We start from the raw sequence: 22,037 nt of genomic DNA, 5'->3' as shown, positions 1-22,037 counted from the left end.
GCACTGCCTCTACCCAGTGAGGGGTGATGGCTCTGAAGGTTGTGTGGGTATTTACAGTGCCAAAAGGGGTTTGGATAAGGTTTAACATGCCTTAGCTTTTCACTTTTAAGTGTACAGCCTGTTACATATGCACTCCAATTTGCTGCATTTCATCATACCCATGAAAGGGTTGGGATAAATAATTTTCCCAAGGTACTTCAGCTGTTTCCTCAAAAAACTTTGTAATTTCTAAATTAAATTCAGACAGGTCAGTTAATATAAACAGACTTTATTGATTACAATCTTACAGACTTTACAGATTCTGGCCCAGCTATCAGCAGTATGCATGCAAAGCATCTTGCCTGAAAGGTGATTTTCCAGCATTAAAATGCCTGTAGCTGAGTGCAGCCCCAAAACTCCTCCTTGAGCAAAGCACAGTTTAGCTGTGAGCTACTGGAACTTTACTGACATAAAATTACTTTGGTTGCATGCTAAAGCTGTGTTTGGCTCTTACTGTGAATTATTCCACATCTGCAAACACTTTCAATAACTCATGAGGATTAATTTGCAAGAGATTTTGTGATTCAATATTACATTTGCTGATTTGAGACAGAATAATTCATAACTGATTGTATCCAACACACCCAGCAACAAACTCATGCTCTACAACATCCAAAATGTCTAGCTAGCATTTCTCTAGCAAATGCAATTCAAACAGCCCCTCCCCAAATTAGATAACGTTCATAAAATTGTACTCCATCTAACCTTGATGAGGTAAAAAGGTATCCATTTATTCCTCCAAATGTAGATAGGGCCACTGAGACTGGCATAACCCAGGAAAAATAGCCCAGTAACTTTTCACCAAATGTCTAAAGCAACAGAAGGCAGAGAAACTGAAACACACTGCAAAGCACAGCACTGAAATCAAAGTGTGTTTGGACATGCAGGGAGTGGTTTTACTTACTACAGCCACAGCGTTGGAGGACAAGAGCTCCTGGGGAGACATGGCAGTGAAATATGCAATGTTGGTGAAGGTGTACACAAATGTCACCAATGGGATGGATATGAATATGGCACGAGGCAGGTTCCTGATGAGAGAATTGGGAGGGCAGATAAGAAATCACAACCGTGCACGGCGGGGTGGGGGTCACTGAGCTGGGGGTGCCTTGGTGTGTCTGTGGGGATGCAGAGCCTCCCCCAGCTCTCTGCCCCACTGCAGGCTGGAGGAGGCTGACATGCAATGCTGGGTCTGCAGAGCCTCCCCCAGCTCTCTGCCCCACTGCAGGCTGGAGGAGGCTGACATGCAATGCTGGGTCTGCAGAGCCTCCCCCAGCTCTCTGCCCCACTGCAGGCTGGAGGAGGCTGACATGCAATGCTGGGTCTGCAGAGCCTCCCCCAGCTCTCTGCTCCACTGCAGGCTGCAGGAGGCTGACATGCAATGCTGGGTCTGCAGGTGGGTTCCCTGGTTGTTTTTCTGAGGGATGCAGAGCCTCCCCCAGCTCTCTGCCCCACTGCAGGCTGGAGGAGGCTGACATGCAATGCTGGGTCTGCAGGGAGCTCCAGGGCACAGACACCACAAGCTCCCCTGGGGCTCTTGATGGGGACTGGGACAGACTGGCAGTGAAAAATGAAACATCCCTTTCCCAAAAGCCCTGGGAGCTTATTGCAAGACATTTTATTTCAGCACAGTGCCCTGTGCAATAAAGGCACTGTGGTGCAATAAAATGTCTGGCTTTGCCTTACCTTCACCTGCTCTGAAAAGGAAGGGGATCCTGTGGTTCAGCTGCTGCCCTGGCCCATTGTGCACCCTACACCTGGTCTGGTTTTACAACTTACAGTAGTACAGATGTACTTGATCTCCAGCCCAGAGACCTTCCTAGAGGTGCACACCTGAGCTGCTCTGTATCTAACAGGATGCATTTTTCTCTCTGTGTCAGATTTGGAAAAAAAAGGTTTTAGAAAGCCTGTTTGGCCTTGTGAATTTGAATAGATTTAGTAAAAGGAGGAAGTGGTTTTGGTTATCCAATTTTTTTTAATACTTTAATTTCTCCACTAAGGCTGCAACAATAATTTAAAAAGGCCATTTACTCCATTCTCTCTTTATTTCTCAACTAAGGCCATATTTACCTTATTTAAGTAATAACTTTTTTATTATTCAGCTTTGGAGTTGTGGTGGTCCATTAAAATATTGTTGTTTAATAAGGAAACACTGCCACATTTTCTTTATTCCTGCCAAGATCTCTGGACACACACTTTGCCACTGACTGGTGTGCAGAGATGCTCATGAGGCTGCAGCTTCAGGTCATTCCCATCCAAGCTGTATCAGCTTACATTTCTTGTTGTTTAATTGCTGTGTGCACTGGATGCCCAGAAGTAACTAATGCTCCAAGAGCTGCTCTTGACATTTGCCATTCCACTTCATTAACTCAGAAATGTTGAAACATTTGAGCTTTGCTGAGCTAAAATTCCCTTTTCCCTCCAGCCTTCTCAGGCTGCTGGTGCTGAATCCTTTCCATCCCTTCCCAGAGCCAGGATCAGCAGTGAGCCAGGGTAAGCTGCCTTGGCAGAGTGTGCCACTTTCACTGCACAGCTGATCATCCCTTTTGGGGTCTGTGGGACAGCTTTGGGTGAAAAAGCAAAGCAACTCCCAGGGTTAAATCAACTATTTTGTGACAAAGGAGGTTTCTTCCTGTAGATACTTGTGTGGCACCTCATCCATGGGTAATTTTCTGCTCTGGAAGATGGAATATGATTGAACAGTGACATAAAGATCCTGTGGGCTGCTTTGATTCAGTTCATACCTAATTCCAGTGCTCCTGTAACTTGCCTGCTATCTGTTCTGAACAAAACTCTCTCTCCTTTGGAAAGACCAGTCCCACAGACATGGGATGACACTGCAGCCTCTCATGAAATGAGCAATGCTCCCAGAGAGCTCCAGTGTCTCAGCACCCCAGGGAGAGCACCAGAAGGGGATACTTGCCTGCGGGGATCCACCAGCTCCTCTGTCACATAGTTCAAGAAGTTCCAGCCACTGAATGCAAAGGACCCCTGGAGAAAAGCTAATGCTAAGTGCCCCACAGATGGAGTCATCCAAAATCTGAATGCATTGCTTGGGGTCAGCTCTTTGTAGTTTCCTGCATAGAGAGTGCAAGGCAGATGTTAGGCCACGCCTGCCTACCTCACAGACTTTAAAATAGGTAAGATTTTGCTTTTTATCCTTATTAGAACCGAGCCTTCGTGCTGTTCATGCCACCATGGGCTGACACAGCAGTTGCAGTGCTTTCTGCAGGACAGCTCCTGCTCTCCTTCACCACATCTGTGCCACAGCAGCTCCTGGGACCCTCTGGCAGCAGCACTGACTGAGGGTGGATCCTTGGCACTGCAAATTCCTGCCTGCCCTGAATGCCATTCTCTTTTACAAGAGTTTGGTGTTGTTTAGTAGATGTCCTTGAAAATAAAATACCTGTGGGCCTGAAAGTTTTGTCAAGACTGTAGGACTAGCACCACTGAGAAAACAAGTTTTCTGCTCTCTGTAAATGTCACATTTCTTCGTCCTTTATATGACTCATCATATACATGATAAAAATATTACAACTCTTTTGCACTTTTGGCTTTCCAATAACTGGTGAAGCAGTGAGACTTTTTTCACCTATGTTTAATCCTATAAGTGACTTTTTGTAGGAAATTGGACTAGTGCCTGAATTGAAGCAGATATCTTCCTGCCCTAGGCAAAGCATTGCTTACTCATTTTACATCCAGAGCACTTCAAATTCAAGGAATGCACAACAGATTAAAAATGTTAACTAACATTCTAAAACATTGTGAGCTGCTCTCCTTTATTCTATCAAATCCTACAAGGTGGGCTGGAAAGGGACTGTTTTTAAGGGGACAAGGCTGATTTTTCCCTTGTGTCATTCTTTCCCCAGCTGTGTCAGTGTGCAGTCCCACAGCTTGGCAAACCCAGAGCACCTTCAGGGCAGTTTGTAAGGAGGAAACATCGCAATAAGTGGGAAAAATCAAGTCTATCAACAGTACCACAGCAATGTTAGTGTCTCACAGAGTACCTTTAAAGATCTGGATGAAGCCCACAACAATGATGAGGGTCAGGGCCAGGAGTTTTCCTGCTGTAAAAATGTCCTGGATGCGCGTGGCCCATCGCACGCTGGAGCTGTTCACCCACGTCAGGAGCACTGCAGAGCAAAGGGCTGAGCTCAGGGCAATGAAAGTGTGCTCATCTGAGAACACACAGCCAAAATAGTGGAAAACACACTCATGTTCTGTGGAAAAGGCTGAGCCCTGTGGCAGGGAGAAATGATGAGGAGGACTCCATCTTATCAGAAGGCTAATTAATTACTTTATTGTACTATATTATCCTATACTATATTACATCTAAACTGAGTCTGCTAAGCACACCCTGCACAGAATCTTGTGACTGTCAGCCAAGAGTCCCACACACACCCCTGGCCCTGACAGACCAAGGAAACAAACACCACCACTTTGGGTAAACAATCTCCATATTGCATTCTACTCTGGCACAGCACAGGCGCAGCAAATGAGATGAGAATTGTGTTTTCTTTCTCTGAGGTTCAGAGAATGTGAATCCCAGCAATAATCTTGGGAAGAATTGGGCCTTGCTTTTCTCTGTGAAGAGAAATGGGGTGACAATGTTGAGGCTGAGGAGGAGCATCCCTGGCAGCCACCAGCCCCTGGGTGCTGCCACAGGGGCTCTCCCCAGCCCAATACCTGTGCCTGAGCAGTGCCCAGTGTGTTTGGGTTTTGAGTTGTTTGAATGCTTCTTGAGGTATTAAAAGTCTTTTTTCTCAGCCCTGCGCTTGAAGAAGAAGTTGGAATTTTTTGGGTTTGGCTTTTAAGGTTATTTTTTTTTTTAATCTAATACATTCTTTTTTGGATTTGTGGAGGTTTGTTTAGCAGGTCGGGTTGAGGCACACTGACCACCCTCAGGGTGGTGGTAGCTTTTTATACTAAAAACTACATGTACTTTCTTTACAGTAATTTTTAAATACTTATTGCTTATGTTAGACAGTTTGTCTTCATTTTAAACTAATTTAGGAGTGTCACTATCATAGCAGAAGACAGAGGACAAGAAGAAGAAAGACAGGACACTCTTGGATTCTTCTATTTTGCTTCTTGAACCCCCATTCTAAACACTTAAAATTCTACTTTTTCACTTTGTGAAAAAGTAGAATTTTATTCCAACTTCTGTGGCTTGTAACTCTTTGCACAAAATTGGTAATTGCTTCTATGGGTTAAAATCAGAGGCACAGGTGTCTTTGACTCCATGCCAAGGTCTCTGAGCTCTCTTCCATCTCTGAGCTCTCTTCCAGGGTCTTGAGTTCTCCAGGGCAGCCAGAGGAACGTCCTGGGCTCTGACAAGTGTGCAAGGGTCATTGCCTCCTCACAGGAGCAGTGAAAGTCTCCAGTCCTGCAGCTCAGCTTTGCTCCTGCCAGCCCCAGCAGAGGCTGATGCAGGGCTGGCTGTACTCTGCCTCCTGTACTCTCACCTGTGTGAGTGTCTGAGGGGACAGGAAGGGCTCACAGGGTGCTGCTGACCTGGGCCAGGTGCCCATGGCTCTGCTGCCCCATCCCACAGGCTCACCTGCCCCCACTTTCCCTGGACCCACAGGGGTTTGGGTGCCCTTGTGCCTCCCTCCAGGCCCCTGCACTTGCTGCAGGCAAGGGCAAAGGGGCAGAATATCCCACATCAGCCACGGTGCTTGGCCTGGGAGCTCCCCAATGGCCTTGGGAGCTGGGGCACTGACCCCAGCCTGGCTGAAGTGAGCCCTTGTGAAACCAGGGCAAGGTCTGTGTGTGTGCAAGAAGCAAATACTCACATAGACAGACCATGGAGAGGATCCTGGAGGCATTATAGGGGGGAATGCAGTTGGGGAAGACAGGCTGCAGGACATAGTTGGAGAAGGTCAGTGCAATGACAGCCAGACTGGTTGGGTACATGATGAGCACGGCGCTCCACAGCAGCAGAAACCTGGAGAGACAAGGAAAAGCACAAGAGAGCAGTGCTGGGGCTGTGCTGTGCTGGAGGAGCTCTCACACAGACAGCTGTGCCAGGGGTCAGGGCTGAGCTCCTCCATCCTGTCACACACACCCGTGGGACCCTCCTCAGCCCTCCTCCCGTGTTCTCAGCACCATCTGTGTTTTCACTGAAACACTGCTGTTCCAGACTGCAAGGCAGGATGTGTTCTGTTACCATCTGTGTGGCAGTTGTCTGGTGTCAAGTGGGCAATTCCCCTTATCTCTCTCCCTGAGTGATCACAATCACTCCTCCCTCGGCAGGGGACACCTGCTGATAAGAGGCTATTGAATGTCCCTGCATGGCTGATAAGAACTGTAACATCCCATTGTGAGATGTGAGCCCAGAGGGAGGAGCCGAGCATTGCTACCCAGATATAATCTGGAGATTCTGACACACCAGCACGGCTTCCCACTGGATTCTCCAGAGGAACAGCAGCTGCTTCTCCTTCCATGGATCTGCAGAGGAAGAATACACCCCTTTTCTACAGGACCCCCTGCTCCAACAGAACCACCCCTGACACCTCAGGAGGACTGCAGCCACTTTTCCAGCTGGACTGCTGCCAGCACCCTGACTGACAGGGTGTCAGGTTGAGTTCTGACTCTGTCAGGGTTGTTCTAGTGCATTGCATGCTTTATTTAATCCTTTTATTTTTTTCCTTTCCCTATTGAAGAACTGTTATTTCCTGCTCCCATATTTTTTGCCTGAGAGCCCTTTAATTTAACATTCATAGCAATTTGGAGGGGTAGGGAGGGTTTGCATTCTCCATTTCAGGGGAGGCTCCTGCCTTCTTTAGCAGGCACCTGTCTTTACAAACCAAGACAGCTGTGAAGCAAGCATGGCTTAGGAATGTGTGCCAGAGTGAGGATTATGACCAGCAGGCATGTTTTGGCTTAACTCTGTGTCTAGAGAGGAGCTCTGCTGCTCCTGGGCTGACCTGTCACCACAGCAGACAGCAGCCCCAAACCTCCTCTGAAAGGTTTTGGCTGCAGCTGCACTTTTGGGACTGCTAGGACTGCTACCAGCTCCCTGCTGGTCACTGGGGCTTTCTTGTCACCACTGGTGCTGGCTCTGTGGCCCAGGCCAGAGTTGCAGTATTTTGTGATGGATCACACAGCTGGGCTGGCTGCCTGCCTCCAGATGTGGTGATTGCACCCAACAAGGTTTTGTGCAAATATAGTGTGAGATGTTTTGGTTTTTCATTCTGTGCCAAGGGAAAAAAAAATTAAAAAGGCAGCAGTGGATTAGGTTAGTCTTTAAAAAGTATTTGAAGTCTCATTATTCCTATAGTGAGAAGTAGTCACTGCAAGAAAGTGAAGATTTATTGTCATGTATAAACACACACAGGCAGACACACACAGAGTCATTTGTTCACATACACACACAAATATAATGCAGGGATGCATGACACAAATGAGGATTTGAGAGGATATTTCCAAATATGACAGTATAATTTCTGTATTTCATGGGCTGCTCTTTAGGGGCTGCACCCACCCAGTGTGCTCCCTGAAATCCTCTCTGTGTCTCCAGCCTGGGAGTGCTGCTGGCTGGCTGCCCCTCAGCTGAGCTGGAAAATGTCCCTCAGTCCCATCCTTCCCTTTGCCTTCTTGCTCCTGAGAAGGATGGGGCAATTATTTAGCTACCACAGTTAATTTGGTAAACCAGACCAATGTCAGAGCTGGGTACCTGTACCTACAAAAAACTCAGCAGTTTTTTTCTTTCTCTTTATTTTGTCGTGTGAATCCCTTCTGGGTTTTTTTCCCCCTCAATTTCTAATGTTTTTCCTTGTGGTTCAGAGCAGTTTTCTCCAGTGATTGCTTTGTGCTGTTTGGTGGTGTGGATGATGCACCCATCCTGGGACAGCTCTGCACATCCTGCTTGCTGAGTTACCTCAGCTGGTCCACACTGAAGAATAATCAGGACCTAAAGACTACAATAACAACTTGCTGAATATAATTAGCAATTTATATATATAAAATAATATAATAAGGATACTGATGGTGCTGCCTGAGCTGTTTTGTGTGGCTGTTGACTGGCAGGGCCTTTGCAGAGGCTACCAGTTCTTCCCTGTCATGTTTATCTTCACCCATACAAATTTTACACAAATTTTTAGCCTACATATGTAGGCTGAGAATTGTGTAAAACATTCAGTGGGAGAATGTCTCTGAAAAGACAATTTCAGGCACAATTGACCCTGGTTTCTATGCTGTAATATGGAGTGTGGGGTAGCTGGTATTGGGTAGAAAATGGTTTAAAAGGGAATGGACTAATAACAGTCATGGAATTGAAATGCAGGATTGATAAAACAAATTAAAGCAAATGCATAATTTTAGCAGAGGGGGGACAAAGTTGCACTGTCAAATGTGAAACTCAGAAGAGAGATGGCAGCAAAACAAGAAGGAAGCTTTGCCTAAGGTGTAGGCCCCCTTTTATGGTGTTTCTACAGGTGAGTTTTAATCAAAACCTATTTCTGAGAAAAAGATCTCCTTGCTGGTCACTGAGATCCCATTGCCATCCCTAAACACCCAGCTGTGGGGGCCATGGGGCAAGGCTGGCATGTGCCACGTGTTCCCAGTGGCAGCAGCTGCCAGGGCAGCACCAGGAGCTGGGAATGGCTGCTCCTGGGGAAAAGGGCTGGTGGGGAGAGGATGGGGGAGAGGGCACAGCATGGCACACCTGGAATCACCTTGTTCTTCAGCTGGAAAGTGGCAGAATCATTGCCCCGAGGGCTGAGCTACAGCGCTGGAGGTGGAGATGGAACTCCACCCTAGAGCCTTTCACAGTTACTCAGTAGCTGGGATCACAAAAATAAGAGAAGTTAAATCTTCTCTTGCTGCTGACTGAGAAGTGATCAGATCTTTATAACAAGTTTGAGACAGCTGAATGTAAAGAAAAAGGAAGATGTGAGTGTTTGGTTGGTTTTGGTTGGTTTGGCTTTCTCTGGGTGGGTACAGCATGGGCTTGTTTGTTTGGGTTTTCTTTTTCTGAACACTGGAATTTGCATGAGAAATCTGAGCTCCTGCAGGTGCTGGTGCTGAAGGAGCAGGTGAAATAACCTCTGTGCCTGCAATCTAGCTGCTGGCTGGATGGGCTCTGCTGTGTTTGGTTGTTGAGCCTGATCCAAAGTTCCCTGAAGTCAATGGCCCACAGTCCATCAGTGTGGGTATGAGTGAGATCCTGTCTACTCAGAGCCCATTCCCCTGTCTAGAAACAGCCCAGAGTGAGTGGGGCCATCTGCTACCCCTGGGCAGGGGTGGCTGTCATGTGGAGTGCCACTGAATTTTTCTGCAGATACCTCTGCATACTAACTGCCTCACCTGTGGGAAGAAATAAACAACGTGGTTTCACCTGGGTCCTAAATAGTCTAGTGGACTTGGTTTTCAAATATCTATTTGGGATGTGTCTGTACTCCCACAAGGATCTACAATTAGATATGTTATGGATTCAAAGGAGCCTGTGAAAATATAAAATTCCAGTGTGCCCTACTTGTGCATTAGCAAAAGAAACCAGTTTGAAACAGGTGCTATAGTACAGCTCACCTCAGTACAGTTCAGGAAAACTGAACAGGTTTAAGCTGGAGCCAGTTTGAATGCTATTAATGCCATCCTACATTGCTGAATGACTTACTGCCTTTGGAAAATTCAAAATTTTGCAATAACAAAAAAGAAACATGGAAGTATATTTGAAGCATGTTACACTTGCACTTTGGAGTGGCACTTATCAAAGCTTTGGCTGCAAACTGCACTGACTGATGTTGGTGAGGATGTCTGTCCAGAGAGCAGGCTCTGCTGTGAGGAGCTGTGGCAGCTGCAGCATCACTGCTGAGCAGTCAGAAGGAGTGCTGTGGATCAGAAACTCACTGCAGGGTTTATTCATTGTCTCCTGCATGAACACCTGCTAAGGCCTTTATTTATCACTTGGGGTAATGTTCTCTTTACTCAGACCTGCAGGCCCTCATGATGCAAGGAGAGCTGTGCTCAGAGGGCTCCTGCAGCACAGGCTGTGGCCATTCCCTGCAGTTTGTGCTCACACACAAGTGCTATTTAAACCCACAATGATTCCTAAATAGAGAGGAAAGCAGGAGTCTTTCTCTGGTACCAGAGCCTGGTAATACTGGAGCCCCTTCTTCACCTCTTCCTCCTCCCTTGGCCAGAGAGCTGGGGACTGTCTCTGCTCAGGGCTGTCCCCAGCCAAGGTTTGCCATCACCAGCACTCTTCAGCAGTGCTCCATGCTGTCCTTGAGCCAGCCAGGGCTGCTGCTCTGCAGCCACAGCTCCTGCCAGCTCAGGAGATGGCCCTGTCCTGCCTCTGTTGGTGCATTCAGCTCCTCACATCACAGCCAGCAATGTGGCTTTTTCAACAACCAGTTCTGCACCCAGCTATCAGCACTGCCAGACACAGAAGCTGGGGCATGGAGTACTCCAGTGGCTGTCACAATCACATGGTATTTCTTTGTGCCTTGCATCTGTGCAGCAAAACCTGCATAGATATATAAAAAATAATAAATGGGAGGATTTTGGGAGACAGGGACAAGAGAACAGAAGTGGAGTTGTGGTGGTCTGGGTGGGTACAGCATGTGCTCTCACAACAAACACTTTTTTATGAACAGACCAAAACATCCAGCTGGTCACTGGGAAAGGCAGGTGCACTAAAGCTTTGTGTGCTGAGTTTGATGTGTTCAGCTGTAGAAGGATTAAATAAAAGAGAGCAGCAGTGGTTTTTGTGCCAGGGAGGCACAGGGCAGCCCCTGTACTGCCTGTGCACTGCCAGGGCTGGATAGGCACTCCCAGGTGGGGAGCTGCAGGTGCTGGAGCTCCCAGAGCTGCAGCCTTTAGGTGGTGGCTCAGCAAAGTGCCCTGCTGCACTTTTTCCAGCTTGGCTTTACTGGAAAAGATGACCCAAGTCCCCCTTTTTACACCAAAACCTGCCTGATGGCTTTTGCCCTTGGTCATGATAGTGGGAGTATTTTTTCCTTGAGAGAGAGCTGACATCTCTGCACAGGCAGGATGGGAGCACCACTCCCCTTCAGGTGGCAGGCTGTGCTTTTTTGGTCTTGCTTGTGCATCACAAGCCTGGCCACCAAGTAAGTGCTGCCCAAGTAGAATTTCCTGCCTTGGGAGGTGAGACTGTGCCCAGGTACATGCTGGGGAGTGATCAATCAGCTGCTGTGTGGGTTGTTACAGCAGCTGCACAGCTTGGTGGTTGCAGGGACCAGGCAAGTTCTCTGAGTGTGGCAGAGGGAGCTGAGGAACAATTTAAGTTATTTAAATTAAATTAATTTTAGTTGCACTTGATTTCTAAGTAGTTTCATTTTCTCCCTTAGAAAGCACAATTCCTTTGGTTTTGTGGACCTCTCGTGTGGCTGGCCTCCTTCACAGTGATGTTCAGGGATGGGGCTTGTGCCAGTCTGTGGGGTTCTCTGCTCCCAGGTGCCCTATCCCTGCTTGCAGACACTGTCTGCAGGCACTGGGGAAGCTGCTGCCTGCTGCTGCAGGGCCCTGGAGAAGCAGAGCTCTGCTGTGCTCCTGCCCCAGGAGAGAACACACCTGAGTGGAGCTGAGATAGCCAAGCCAAGGCTGTTGTTGCCTCCATCAGTTCTGAGATGTCAGTGTAATGTTCTGTGCAAAGCAGGACAGCAGTCAGAGGGGGGATCCCATCAGCTGAAGAAACACAGACTTCATGAACCAGCAGAAGGCAGTGGCTGAAGCTTGGCAAGATCAGAAATGCCCAGGCATGTCTGCAGGGCTGGCTGTGCCTGTGTGGCTCTGAGCTGAGGCAGGCAGGAGAGCTCAGCCTTTGGGACAGGGTGACACACTGGCTGTGCCTCTTCTGGTTTGTCCTTGCTCAGCAGCCAGCTCAACTGCTAGAAGCTCATTTTCCATCTCACATGAGAAGGAATACTCTGCTTTGGTGGGTTTTTTTTCCTTACTCTTTCTCTAGTTTTCTGTACTGGTGCTTATTTTTCTTAACTAAGCCACCAGCATGTGGTCTGGCCTCTCTACTCACAATGAGAGAGCTGCTCAGAACATTGTGGTGCTTCTCCAGTAGGCTGTGAGTACAGGCTGACAGCTCAATTTATTGTGTTGAATCCACCAAAAAGTGTACCCTCAAACAAAAAAGATAACTTCCTCTCACTTGTCCCTTCCTCACATGGCCACACCACTCCAGCAGTGTTATTTTCAATAATAGCACTCCCCCCTCTCTGTATTTACTTGGTGATTCTGGACAGCAAGTCAAGCAGCTTTGCTTTATTTGTGGTGAGCAGCTCCAGCCTGGCCTGGGATGGGGAAAACTCTTCCACACAAGCACTGATCATTCATGGCCTGCACACAGGAACATCACCCTGACACAGCATCCCCCTCCTCTGGCATGGAAAGTGAAAGGATCTGTCACCTTCCCTTGGGAAACACCACTGGGAGGTCTGTGTGGGGACAATTTGGCATTTCTAATACAGAACAGAAAGACTGATTTTGCTGCAGCATTTTTAATTGACAAATGTCATCTCTTCCGAGTCAGATGGCTTTCCCACACCAAAGACTCAACATGAAGGTGCTTTCAAATCAGCTTCTAGAGATAGAGTTGGTGGTGTTCACAGGGGTCTCAGGATGAGGGAAGAGAAGAGAGTCTGATTCCGTGTTTAGAAGGCTTGATTTATTATTTTATGATATGTATTATATTAAAACTATACTAAAAGATATCTATTAAAATGATATGTATTATATTAAAACTATACTAAAAGAATAGAAGAAAGGATTTCATCAGAAGGCTTGCAAAGAAGGTGAATGGAATGGAACGATCACAAAATCTTGTGTCTGACCAGAGAGAGACACAGCTGGACTGTGATTGGCCATTAATTAGAAACAACCAGATGAGACCAATCCCAGATCCACCTGGTGCATTCCACAGCAGCAGAGAATCATTGCTTACATTTCGTTCCTGAGGCCTCTCAGCCTCTCAGGAGGAAAGAGGATTTTTCACAGGAATGCCAAGGAAAGAATTTTTCACAAAACATGTCCGTGACAACAGGGTACTTACCCAGCCAACCCACCAAAGATCTCAGTGACATAGGAGTAGTCCCCTCCTGACTTGGGGATGGTGACTCCCAGCTCGGCGTAGCACAGCGAGCCCAGCGCGGCCACGCCGCCCCCCAGCACCCAGATGATGAGAGCCAGTCCCACTGAGCCAGCGTGCTCCAGCACTCCTTTGGGGGAAATAAAGATCCCAGAGCCTATGATGTTACCTGCAAAGGACAACACGGCAGCAGTCAGGTAAAAGGAAGTGAATAGTGGGCTTTTATTTATTCAAAAGAAGGGGAACAAGCCCAGAGCCCCCGCTCAAACAGAAAGCACAGCCGTGCCACCCCTGTGCCCCCCTTTCAGATTTTGTATGGCTGCACTGCTTCTGATTATCCCCTGGCAGAAGTGGTGCCTTTTATCAGCCACCAAAGATGGCAAATGTGTGCTCAGCTCTGCTGAAGTCTCAGCTGAGGATCCATGACTTTTCTGGCATCAGCTTCCTCAGCCTGCACAAGTGTCTGCTCTCACCTGCCATGCCCAAGTGTATCACTGCAAGGAGTTAAAGTGCCTTTGCAATGAAGACTTTGCATCCACTCCTGAGAGGAATTTGAACAAGTTAAGGCAAATTTCCTGGGAGTTTGGGAGGTCAAAAAAGAAGAGAGTAGCATTGTCTATAACGACGGGCCCAAAAGGTGTGGACACTGAGAGCCTGCTGAAGGGTGAGCGTGTGCATCTGCTCTTTGCTGCCAAAAACAGCAGCACAGTTTGGGTTTCTCTGGCTCTGGATTGAAGGCACTCCAGACAGCAGTTCATGTTCACACTCAGGTGTTTATTATTTCTTATCAGTAAAACAGTCTCACTGCTGAGAGTTTAGCAGCTTTTCATTAGAAGGCACAGAATGGCCAACAATCTCTTGTTCCAAGGGCTTTTAAGACTGAACTATCCAATTAAGAGCTGACACCTGGATTATTTCCCTTTTAACCCAATAACTGATCCCACAGAGCTGCAATGGGGACTTTCCTGCCCAATTACAAAATGCCACCCAAACCCATGGAGAAGGAGGAAGAAGAAGCATGAAGAAGAAACCCAGGACCACACCCTGTGCCCTCCATCTTGCTTCCATCCACAACATCCTAAAAATCCCAAACCCTCAATTTCTCACCCAGTGACACACCCACACTGCTCTCTATCATCTATTGCACACTTGTGTGGGCTCCAGTCTGTCTTGGAGTCTGGGAAACTTTCTCCATGAGTGAGGGTCAGAGTCAGTGCTGCCCTGGGGGTCAGGGCACCCCAGAGCAGACAGGGAAATATTCCCTGTGGTGCCCTGGGTTTGCACAGAGGCTAAACAAACATGATGTGGGTTTTGAATGCTTGCACTCAGCACTGGCAGAGCTCTCTGTGTTTCATGTTTCTGCCCCAGGAAAGGGCATGGCTGGTCCCTGCAGCCTGGGTGGTGGGCACTGAGGGGCACTGGCACTGGGGCTCTTTCCCAAATCCAAATGGCTGCAGGGAGGTGTCTGTGGCTTACAATGATGGGCTCCTGTTATGGTAAGACTGCCAAAGCTGTCCTCCTCGTCTGCAACTCTGTCTGAGCTGGAAGCAGCCAGAACTTTCTTTGTTTAAGGAGAATACTTTCTGGGTGCAACTATCTGCAGGAGCAGGACAGGGACCAGACAGATTTCTGGATAGTTCTTTCATACAAACATTCTACTAATTTTTTTTTGTAAATTAAGTAGTAAATAATATTTTAAAAAAAAGTAATATCCTTCACGACTGAATAAAGAATAAGGCAAAATTACCTTCCAAAGTCATTATGGATTTTGTATTGTTTTGCACTCACAACACGTGCAAAAGCCCTATCAGTAGGAGTGGAAGTGCTGCACCCTTCTGATAACAAAATGTTCTTATGAAAATCTGCCATGAATGTGGTAAATGTGCCCAAAAAGTACCTTGGTGTAGGACATGTTTAAAAACAGGTATGGTGGAGATACTGAAATGCTCCAGAAATTAAGATGTCAGAAACTGCCTGATGAGAAGCAGTTTTCAGGAGGTCTTGGTCAGCAGGAACTGGAGGGAATTTGGTGAGCAGCTTTAGGGGTGAGAAAATGCAATATGCACTCTTTCCCATACACAGCCTGGAAGTTTGTCATCTCTTGTTTCTTGGTGTTTGTGGCCTTTTTTCCTCCTTTTCACAATAATATGGAATCATTAGTATAAAAATACCGTGACAACCTCAGCTTTTGTTTAAAAATTATGTCACCAACCCTTATGAGTCATAAGGCAAGCAAAATATCCTGAAATATATCTATATATCACTTCTGAGATCTTATCCAGTGTCATGATTATTTTCTTTTTTTGGGACAATGTTGAGAGCAGTTTCCACATCCTAGAAAAATAGGAAATAGGGGAGGTGAATACAAAAGAACAAAAAAAAAAAAAAAAAAGGAAAAAATGTCTGTGTCTTTTTATCTCTCCAGTCAAGTAACACATCCAGCAGTGCTGGCAGTAATATTGGTAGAATGTTTGCATGGAAGAACCATCCAGAAATCTGTCTGTTCCTTGTCCTGCTCCTTCAGATAGGTGCACCCAGAAAGTATTCTACTCAAACAAAGAAAATTCTGGCTGTTTCCAGCTCAGACAGTCACAGATGAGGAGCCCAGCCTGTTCTCTGTGAGCTGCATGCTCAGCCCAAGCAGCCAAACTTGTGAATCCTGAGTCAGGTGAACCCAAACCAGCTGCTGCAGTGTGGCTGTGAAGTGGTCCAGCCTCTCCTGTCAGCCATGCTCCATCTCTGACTCAGTGCAAGTGGGTCCCAAACCTGGTTTTCTGAGAAGAGAATGCCAAACCCCCTAACCTTTCAAATCTCCAGTTGTTTATCTAATTGTGTTTAAGATCTTTTGTGACCTGGCCTTGGGATGGGATTCCCACACCAGTCACACACATGCAGTGTGCAGCTTTCTCTGAGGTCAGCACCTCCTGTGGAGCTAAACCATTTGGGAGCTGTGGTAATGATGTGACAGTTAGGACATTGGGCTTATTGAAAAATCCAGTGTTTTCACTTTGCCTTTGGCTTTTGAACTATGAGAGTGCATTTGGGGTCAGGTATGGGCTTTTGATGTCTTTTAATGTGAGAACTGAAACTGATTTCTTAAACAAAAGCTGAATTCTCACCAAAACACTTCAAGAACTGTACTTTGAAGGAAAATAGTATGCCTGTGCTTGTGAGAAAATAAAGGAACTTGGTAATACTTGGCATATGCACTTAGTATGCAAAATCCTTAGGGCATTTTTTATTTATCTACAGCACACAATAAACACAGACTATAAAAACAGTGGATCTTGCAGCCTGTTGAAAGTATCCATCAGTTCTGTAAAAATGGATTTATTATATGTAGAGACCATATTTGGTCTTTCTTGGATAAAACCAAGCAATTTCCTGTACAGCTATCAAAGAAAAATATCACTCATGCCTTTTTATTGCATGCACATTTCTTTAAAGATCTGTTGTACATCTGAAATTCTGGATGGATCAGTAATTTGTCTAAGCAGCTCTTTCCCCTTCAGAGTGAAGTATTAACAAAGAAATTCTCTGCCTTTTAATTTCTGGCCAGAGTGAGGTAAATCAGTTCAGTGAAGGATTCTAGCATGAACTGGGCATGGCTCATGAGTGTGAATCCTGCCAGACTCCTGCAGGAGCCACTCCCATTTCATGGAGTGCTGTTGGCTGTCCTCAGGAGAGGGCACTCCACCCTCAGGGTGGTCACACAGCACCAGGGCAGGTGCTGAGGATGCCCAGAGGCAGGCAGGGCCATGCTGTGTGAGCAGACACAACGCCTGCCTGTCCTGCTGCTCCAGCGCTGGTGGGGAGGTGCAGCCCATGGTTATTGAACACAAAAGGAACCAGTAAAACAGCTCAGTCTCAGTGGTGAGCATCATCAGAGATTGTATCCCCAGGTGCAGAGTGGGTGTTTCATTGCTGCAGTTGTGGCAGAGGGTCTGAGTGGGTGTCTGGGTGTGTTTACTGTGAAGGGCAAGTCTGGCACCCGTCACTCGGTGTCAACGTGTGCAAGCTGCAAAAAATGGGATTGTTCTTCTTTCAAAGCAAATGTTGTGACCAACCTGATTTCAGCTACAGCTCTCTCTTGATGTATGGGTATACTGTATCCTCAACAGGCAGTTTTCACTGAGAATAAAATAATAATCAAAAAGTTCTCCCATCCTCTCAGGACTCCCACATCCAGGTGGACATTGCCCAGGCCAACAGGATGACAGTCTGTGTCACTGCTTAAAAAAGTTCTCTTATCAACAAATGCTGAAGCTTTGCATCCTGCCTAGGAATTATAAATAAATATATCTTTTTTCAGTAGAAAATATTGTAAAGAATTGAGAATCCTGTTTGGCAACAGCAACAAAGAAACTTAATCAAAAGGAATTGTGCTTTGCAAACTGTTTCAATCCAAATTAAATATGAGGTGGATTATGTCAATAATGGTGACGATGTAACTCATCATGGATATTTATTTATGTTTGTGTTTAGCAGAAATCTGCTAAATGAAGCAGCTTCTGGTGCAGCTAATTGCCAGTTAATTGGCTCCCAGGAGTTAAACACTCCCAGCTGAGGGCATTAGTGACCAGCTTTGACTGCCACTGCCCCTTTGTGAACTCAGGGCATGACACAGATACAAAGCCAGTTAAAAAAGTAAAATGAGCAGCTCATCATTTCGGTGCAAACTGGAAATTTTGTGGCAGCACAGGCAGTCCCAATGGCTCTGTTTATTCACAGAAAATAAAACTTGCTGCTCTCTGCCCTGGCTGAGCTGGAGCTCTGGCTCAGCCACGTGCCAGGAGAGGAGGCTGCCATGCAGCACACAAGTGCACATCCAGTGCAAGGACTGAAGTGTCCCCTCCTCCCCCACTGAAATACAAAGAGTAAATGAAATTCTGAATCAAGACCACAGGTCCAAAAAATTGCTAGGCTGTAGGGACTCAATGGAATTAAAACCATCAAACACTTCAAGTGCATTTTCTTATCCTCTAGTCAAACATGAATTTAGGCTATGTGGCAGTTAAGGTATTTGATCGAATTTCCTGGAGTTTTTTGCTTTGAAATAGCATTCAGAAAACTCTTAATGAAAAACAGATAAAGAATAAAAGGATCTATAAAGCTTGGAATTAAAATAATAGCCATTTAATTTCATATGCAAGTAAAAAAATGGAACTCCTGTATCAGTAGAAAATGAATTATGGCTGCTCTGCTAATGTGCTTGCAAAAAAAAAAACCCTCAAAAAGGGCTGTAAAAATAACAGTAATATTTTAATGTCTACATGGATTAGTATTTAACAAAATTAAACTTAAAACCTGACTTCAAATATTTATGTTAAAATTCCTAGCAAGCCAGAACATGACCAGCCATTATAAACTGCTGTTCCAGCATTCCAACTGGATTTTACTGTGTTAAGAATTTATAATCTGATTAAACTACACTCAACTTTAAAGATTTTAAAAATCAGGCTGCTTCAAATACTGACAGAAGTGTTTTCCTTAACTTCTGATAGATGTATAAAGAAGATCATTTGTCTTCTGAGCACTGATCTGCAGGAGTAGTCCATGAGGGCCTGAACAACCAGGGTTTTCTAACAATGAAGTTGTGGATAGAACAGAAAGCTGAGTTAAGGAAAGTCAATATTTCAGGCATAGCTTCACTAATGATACCTGATGCAGCCTTACAAGGTGTGCAACAGTCTGTTCCAGTGATTAGGGTTAGATTTTGCTATTGCATGAGGTACTGTGGAGAGCTGTAAATAATTTAAATTTCTATATATTAAAAATCAATATCTGCTCAGTAGAGCACAGCTGTGCCCTGCCCAGATGCACAAAGAACAGAGAAAAAGCAGACTTGCCCATCTTGTGGGAAATGGGCTGGAAATATCTGTTCTCTGGAGACTCTGTGGCAAGGATGGAATATCATTCTTATCCTGAATTTTAGTGAATGTTACTGTGGGTGCCAAATTTTTGGGTTGCTGTTCTCCCCAGAAATCATCCAGTGTGCAGGATGATGGCATGTATCCTTCCCCAGAGAGAGAGCAACCTCTGCCTTCTCATCTGTTATTGTAAGAAAAGATAGCACTTATTAAATTGCAAAGACCAGTGATAAACAGAACTGGCAAGGAGATACACCTGGTGCATGGCAGCTGCATTGCTGTGATTTTGGGAGTGTGCCAGGCAGCTGTGCTGCAATCAGATGAAAAAATCACAACCTAGAGAAGAGCAATCAAGGTAAATTCATGCTAACCTCAGTCTTCACAGGATCTTTAGTATATCTGGGGCCATTTGAATGGTTCTTTAAAAGTAGTAAGCCACACATTTGGCTCTGGCTTAAGGTATATAAACTGCTGAATGATGATGGCTTGTTTGGATTCCCTTTTCACTGGTAGTGGAAGGCAGCCTCAAAGGAATGCAGTACTCTAATCCTGCAAGATGCATTTATGCACTGCAGTGCTTTGCTGTTCAGCTGGAGCCTGCTGCTTGCCACAGGAGACTGACCATTAGTAACCCAACCTCTGCCCAAGTACCCAGCAGCTTAAACCCACAAAAATGTGGTGGTTTAAAATGTCTACCTTTTTGTAAAATTAGTGATAATATGTCAATTACATTTCTTCAACAGCAGCAGGTTAACCAAGAGAAATTTCATCAAGAAAGCTTTTCAGCCTCTGTTTTGGTAACATGGTATTCACAAAATACAAGAGCATTCAAAGGAGGTTCCTTTGGCATGTGCTGACTACTTGTGGGAAGGGCACATCTGGACCATAAAGACCTCACCAAAGGAGATAACAATGTGGGGACATTCTCATTATAGTACTTGAGTCAAATGCTGATGTTCCAATAACCAAAACCAGCACTGACACCTCTGATCCAGTTCTCTGGCTGGCAGGCATCATGCTCTCCTGAGTATGTGTGTGGGCATTCACTAGGTATGATAGAAGAATTTACAAATCCTTTTGTCCTTTGGTCCAAAATTGCAGGACCTACAACTGAGAAGGAAACCTGGTTGTCCCTATCAGTCAGTGCCAGTCCTGACCTGCTGGACATTCAGGTGATGTGTGCAGAGCTCAGATCTGCACTAAGGCAGATAAAAGGTCAGGAGGTGCTGGATCAGGGCTCTTAGGAGCACATGAAATAATAAAGATGACAGATGTCATCTAAAACCACTAGTACATGGTTTTATTCAGTTTTATTTGAGTAACACTGTTACAGTGTGTTTATTTCAAAGAAGAAGTTAAAGCCTCTATGATAGGATTTTGTTGTTGCTCTAAACTGAAACTCCTTTTATTCTGCTAATCCTTTCACAGGCTGCAGGCTCTGTCTCCTCTTTTCAGGCACACAGTCCACTGCTTTATTTCCTGCTCCTCTGTTCTGACTCTTGTACTTGGTCTGACTTCTCTACTTCCTTAACTTCTGACTTGCTCTCCTCTTCTCTTGCCAGCGTTGGGGTATGTGGGCTGCATTTCATTAGCATGGAGAGGAAACCTCAGCCTCCCTTGCCCTTCTCTGTAGCTGCAATGATAAGGCTGAAACATCAGGAAAAGCCTTCTCCTGGGGACTGGGTGACTTTTTCAGTGGGATATTCTCACTGTGAGCTCCCACACACTGCTGCACTCAGAGCAGCCTGTGCAGCACTACAGCTGTGCCAGGAGGGGATTACAACCTGCTGCTTTTACTGAGCTCCACATTGCACCTTCCTCTTTTGCCTTATTCCTTGGCATCAGGGGCCTGGAGCAGGGTTTATTGCAGGGCAGTGCTGCCAGGTAAGGATGAGGGAAGCCCACAGACAGCTGCAGAGCAGTAATTTCTGGTGGCTCCCACTGCATCCCCATTGGCAGTGGCACCTGGCTCTGTGGGGAACAGAGGCTCAAACTTCCCCCCTGACTGTAGGACATAAAGGAGCTACTGTGACCCTGAAAGCAAAGGAGAGAGGCTTCAACCCTCCTACTGATTTCCAAAGAGAAACTGAGTGCCAAGCCTACCTTGGTGTTGTGGGAGGGGTATGGAGGGTCCCTGTGACAATGCCTGGATAGCCCTGCTAAGAACGTGCAGCACTGGCCACTGACTGCTCTGCAAACACTGCAGCTTTATGTTCCTTTGGCCCTGCTATCTGTCCCACATCTGCTTCCTGTGCTCTCTGGATCTCAATATCCTGACTGGGAATTTTACCTGCAAATGGCAGAAATGGGTTGTTAAATCCCCCCCTGATGTAGAAATGGGCAGTGGGTAGAGCTCTGCCCTGCAAGCATGCTGGAGGACATGGGGGGTCTTCTCTAGGTCACTGTGAGACTGATACATGCTGATAAATTCAGATTTTAAGGAAAGCACCTGATAGTGGAGATTGGTTCTTCTGTGGTGGCTTAGGGGGCAGATGTCAGCCCATTCAGCTGATTTAATGTTTGTCCCTCAGCTGAGAAATCCCACAAGTGACAGCTCAATCTCTGGGAGTGCTCTCACAGGGCCCTCTACACCTGCAATGATTTTTGGTATTTACCAAGAAGAAAAGCAATTCCAAAATGCTGCTGTAAAGCTCACCAACTAGCTGTGAGAACAGAAGAAGAGTTCAGCTGTGCTGGGGAGTGCTGTGGCTCAGACGAGGACAATATGACAGCTACATCTCTTTAGCAGGCCACTCTTCAGCCCTACTCATGCCAAAGGTAAATCCCCTGTACCATCTTTGAAGCATAATTTGTTTTGTGGAAAATGCTGGATTTTTTCCCTTTTTTCTCCCCCTAACTCTATTCTTTTTGCTCATTGTGATTGATCACAGTGAACAGATTATTCAGTCTGGAAGATCCATCAGCAGCTGCTGCCCAGGGTGGAAGCCTCTTGCTGTCCTTTCCTGAAAGCTGTAAGTCCTCATGGATGTGTCACTGGCCAAATCAGAAAGATTAAATAAAACATCAGGATGCAATTTGGAGAGTTACACAGCACACAGAAGGATTTT

The 22,037-nt window shown here is 46.0% G+C and overlaps 1 protein-coding gene across 2 annotated transcripts in view; it reads right to left on the bottom strand.

Moving 5' to 3' along the window:
• The window catches only part of SLC7A10 (solute carrier family 7 member 10), a 40,713-nt gene that overhangs the window by 5,811 nt on the left and 12,865 nt on the right, over positions 1 to 22,037 (bottom strand). Inside the window, exons 2-7 of one of the 2 annotated variants that reach the window (XM_059856960.1) lie at positions 13,064 to 13,268; positions 5,832 to 5,983; positions 4,044 to 4,169; positions 2,960 to 3,113; positions 944 to 1,067; positions 745 to 848 (exon numbers count right to left, since the gene is read on the bottom strand). In XM_059856960.1, coding sequence (XP_059712943.1) covers positions 745 to 848; positions 944 to 1,067; positions 2,960 to 3,113; positions 4,044 to 4,169; positions 5,832 to 5,983; positions 13,064 to 13,268 — 865 coding nt within the window. The remainder of the gene's footprint in view (positions 1 to 744; positions 849 to 943; positions 1,068 to 2,959; positions 3,114 to 4,043; positions 4,170 to 5,831; positions 5,984 to 13,063; positions 13,269 to 22,037) is intronic. The other variant, XM_059856961.1, reaches the window with a different exon arrangement.

This window comes from Haemorhous mexicanus, chromosome 12, assembly GCF_027477595.1.
Source record: "Haemorhous mexicanus isolate bHaeMex1 chromosome 12, bHaeMex1.pri, whole genome shotgun sequence".
Classification (NCBI taxonomy): domain Eukaryota; kingdom Metazoa; phylum Chordata; class Aves; order Passeriformes; family Fringillidae; genus Haemorhous; species Haemorhous mexicanus.
Note: the sequence above shows the minus strand (reverse complement) of the source record. Positions and strands in the feature narration are given on the sequence as shown.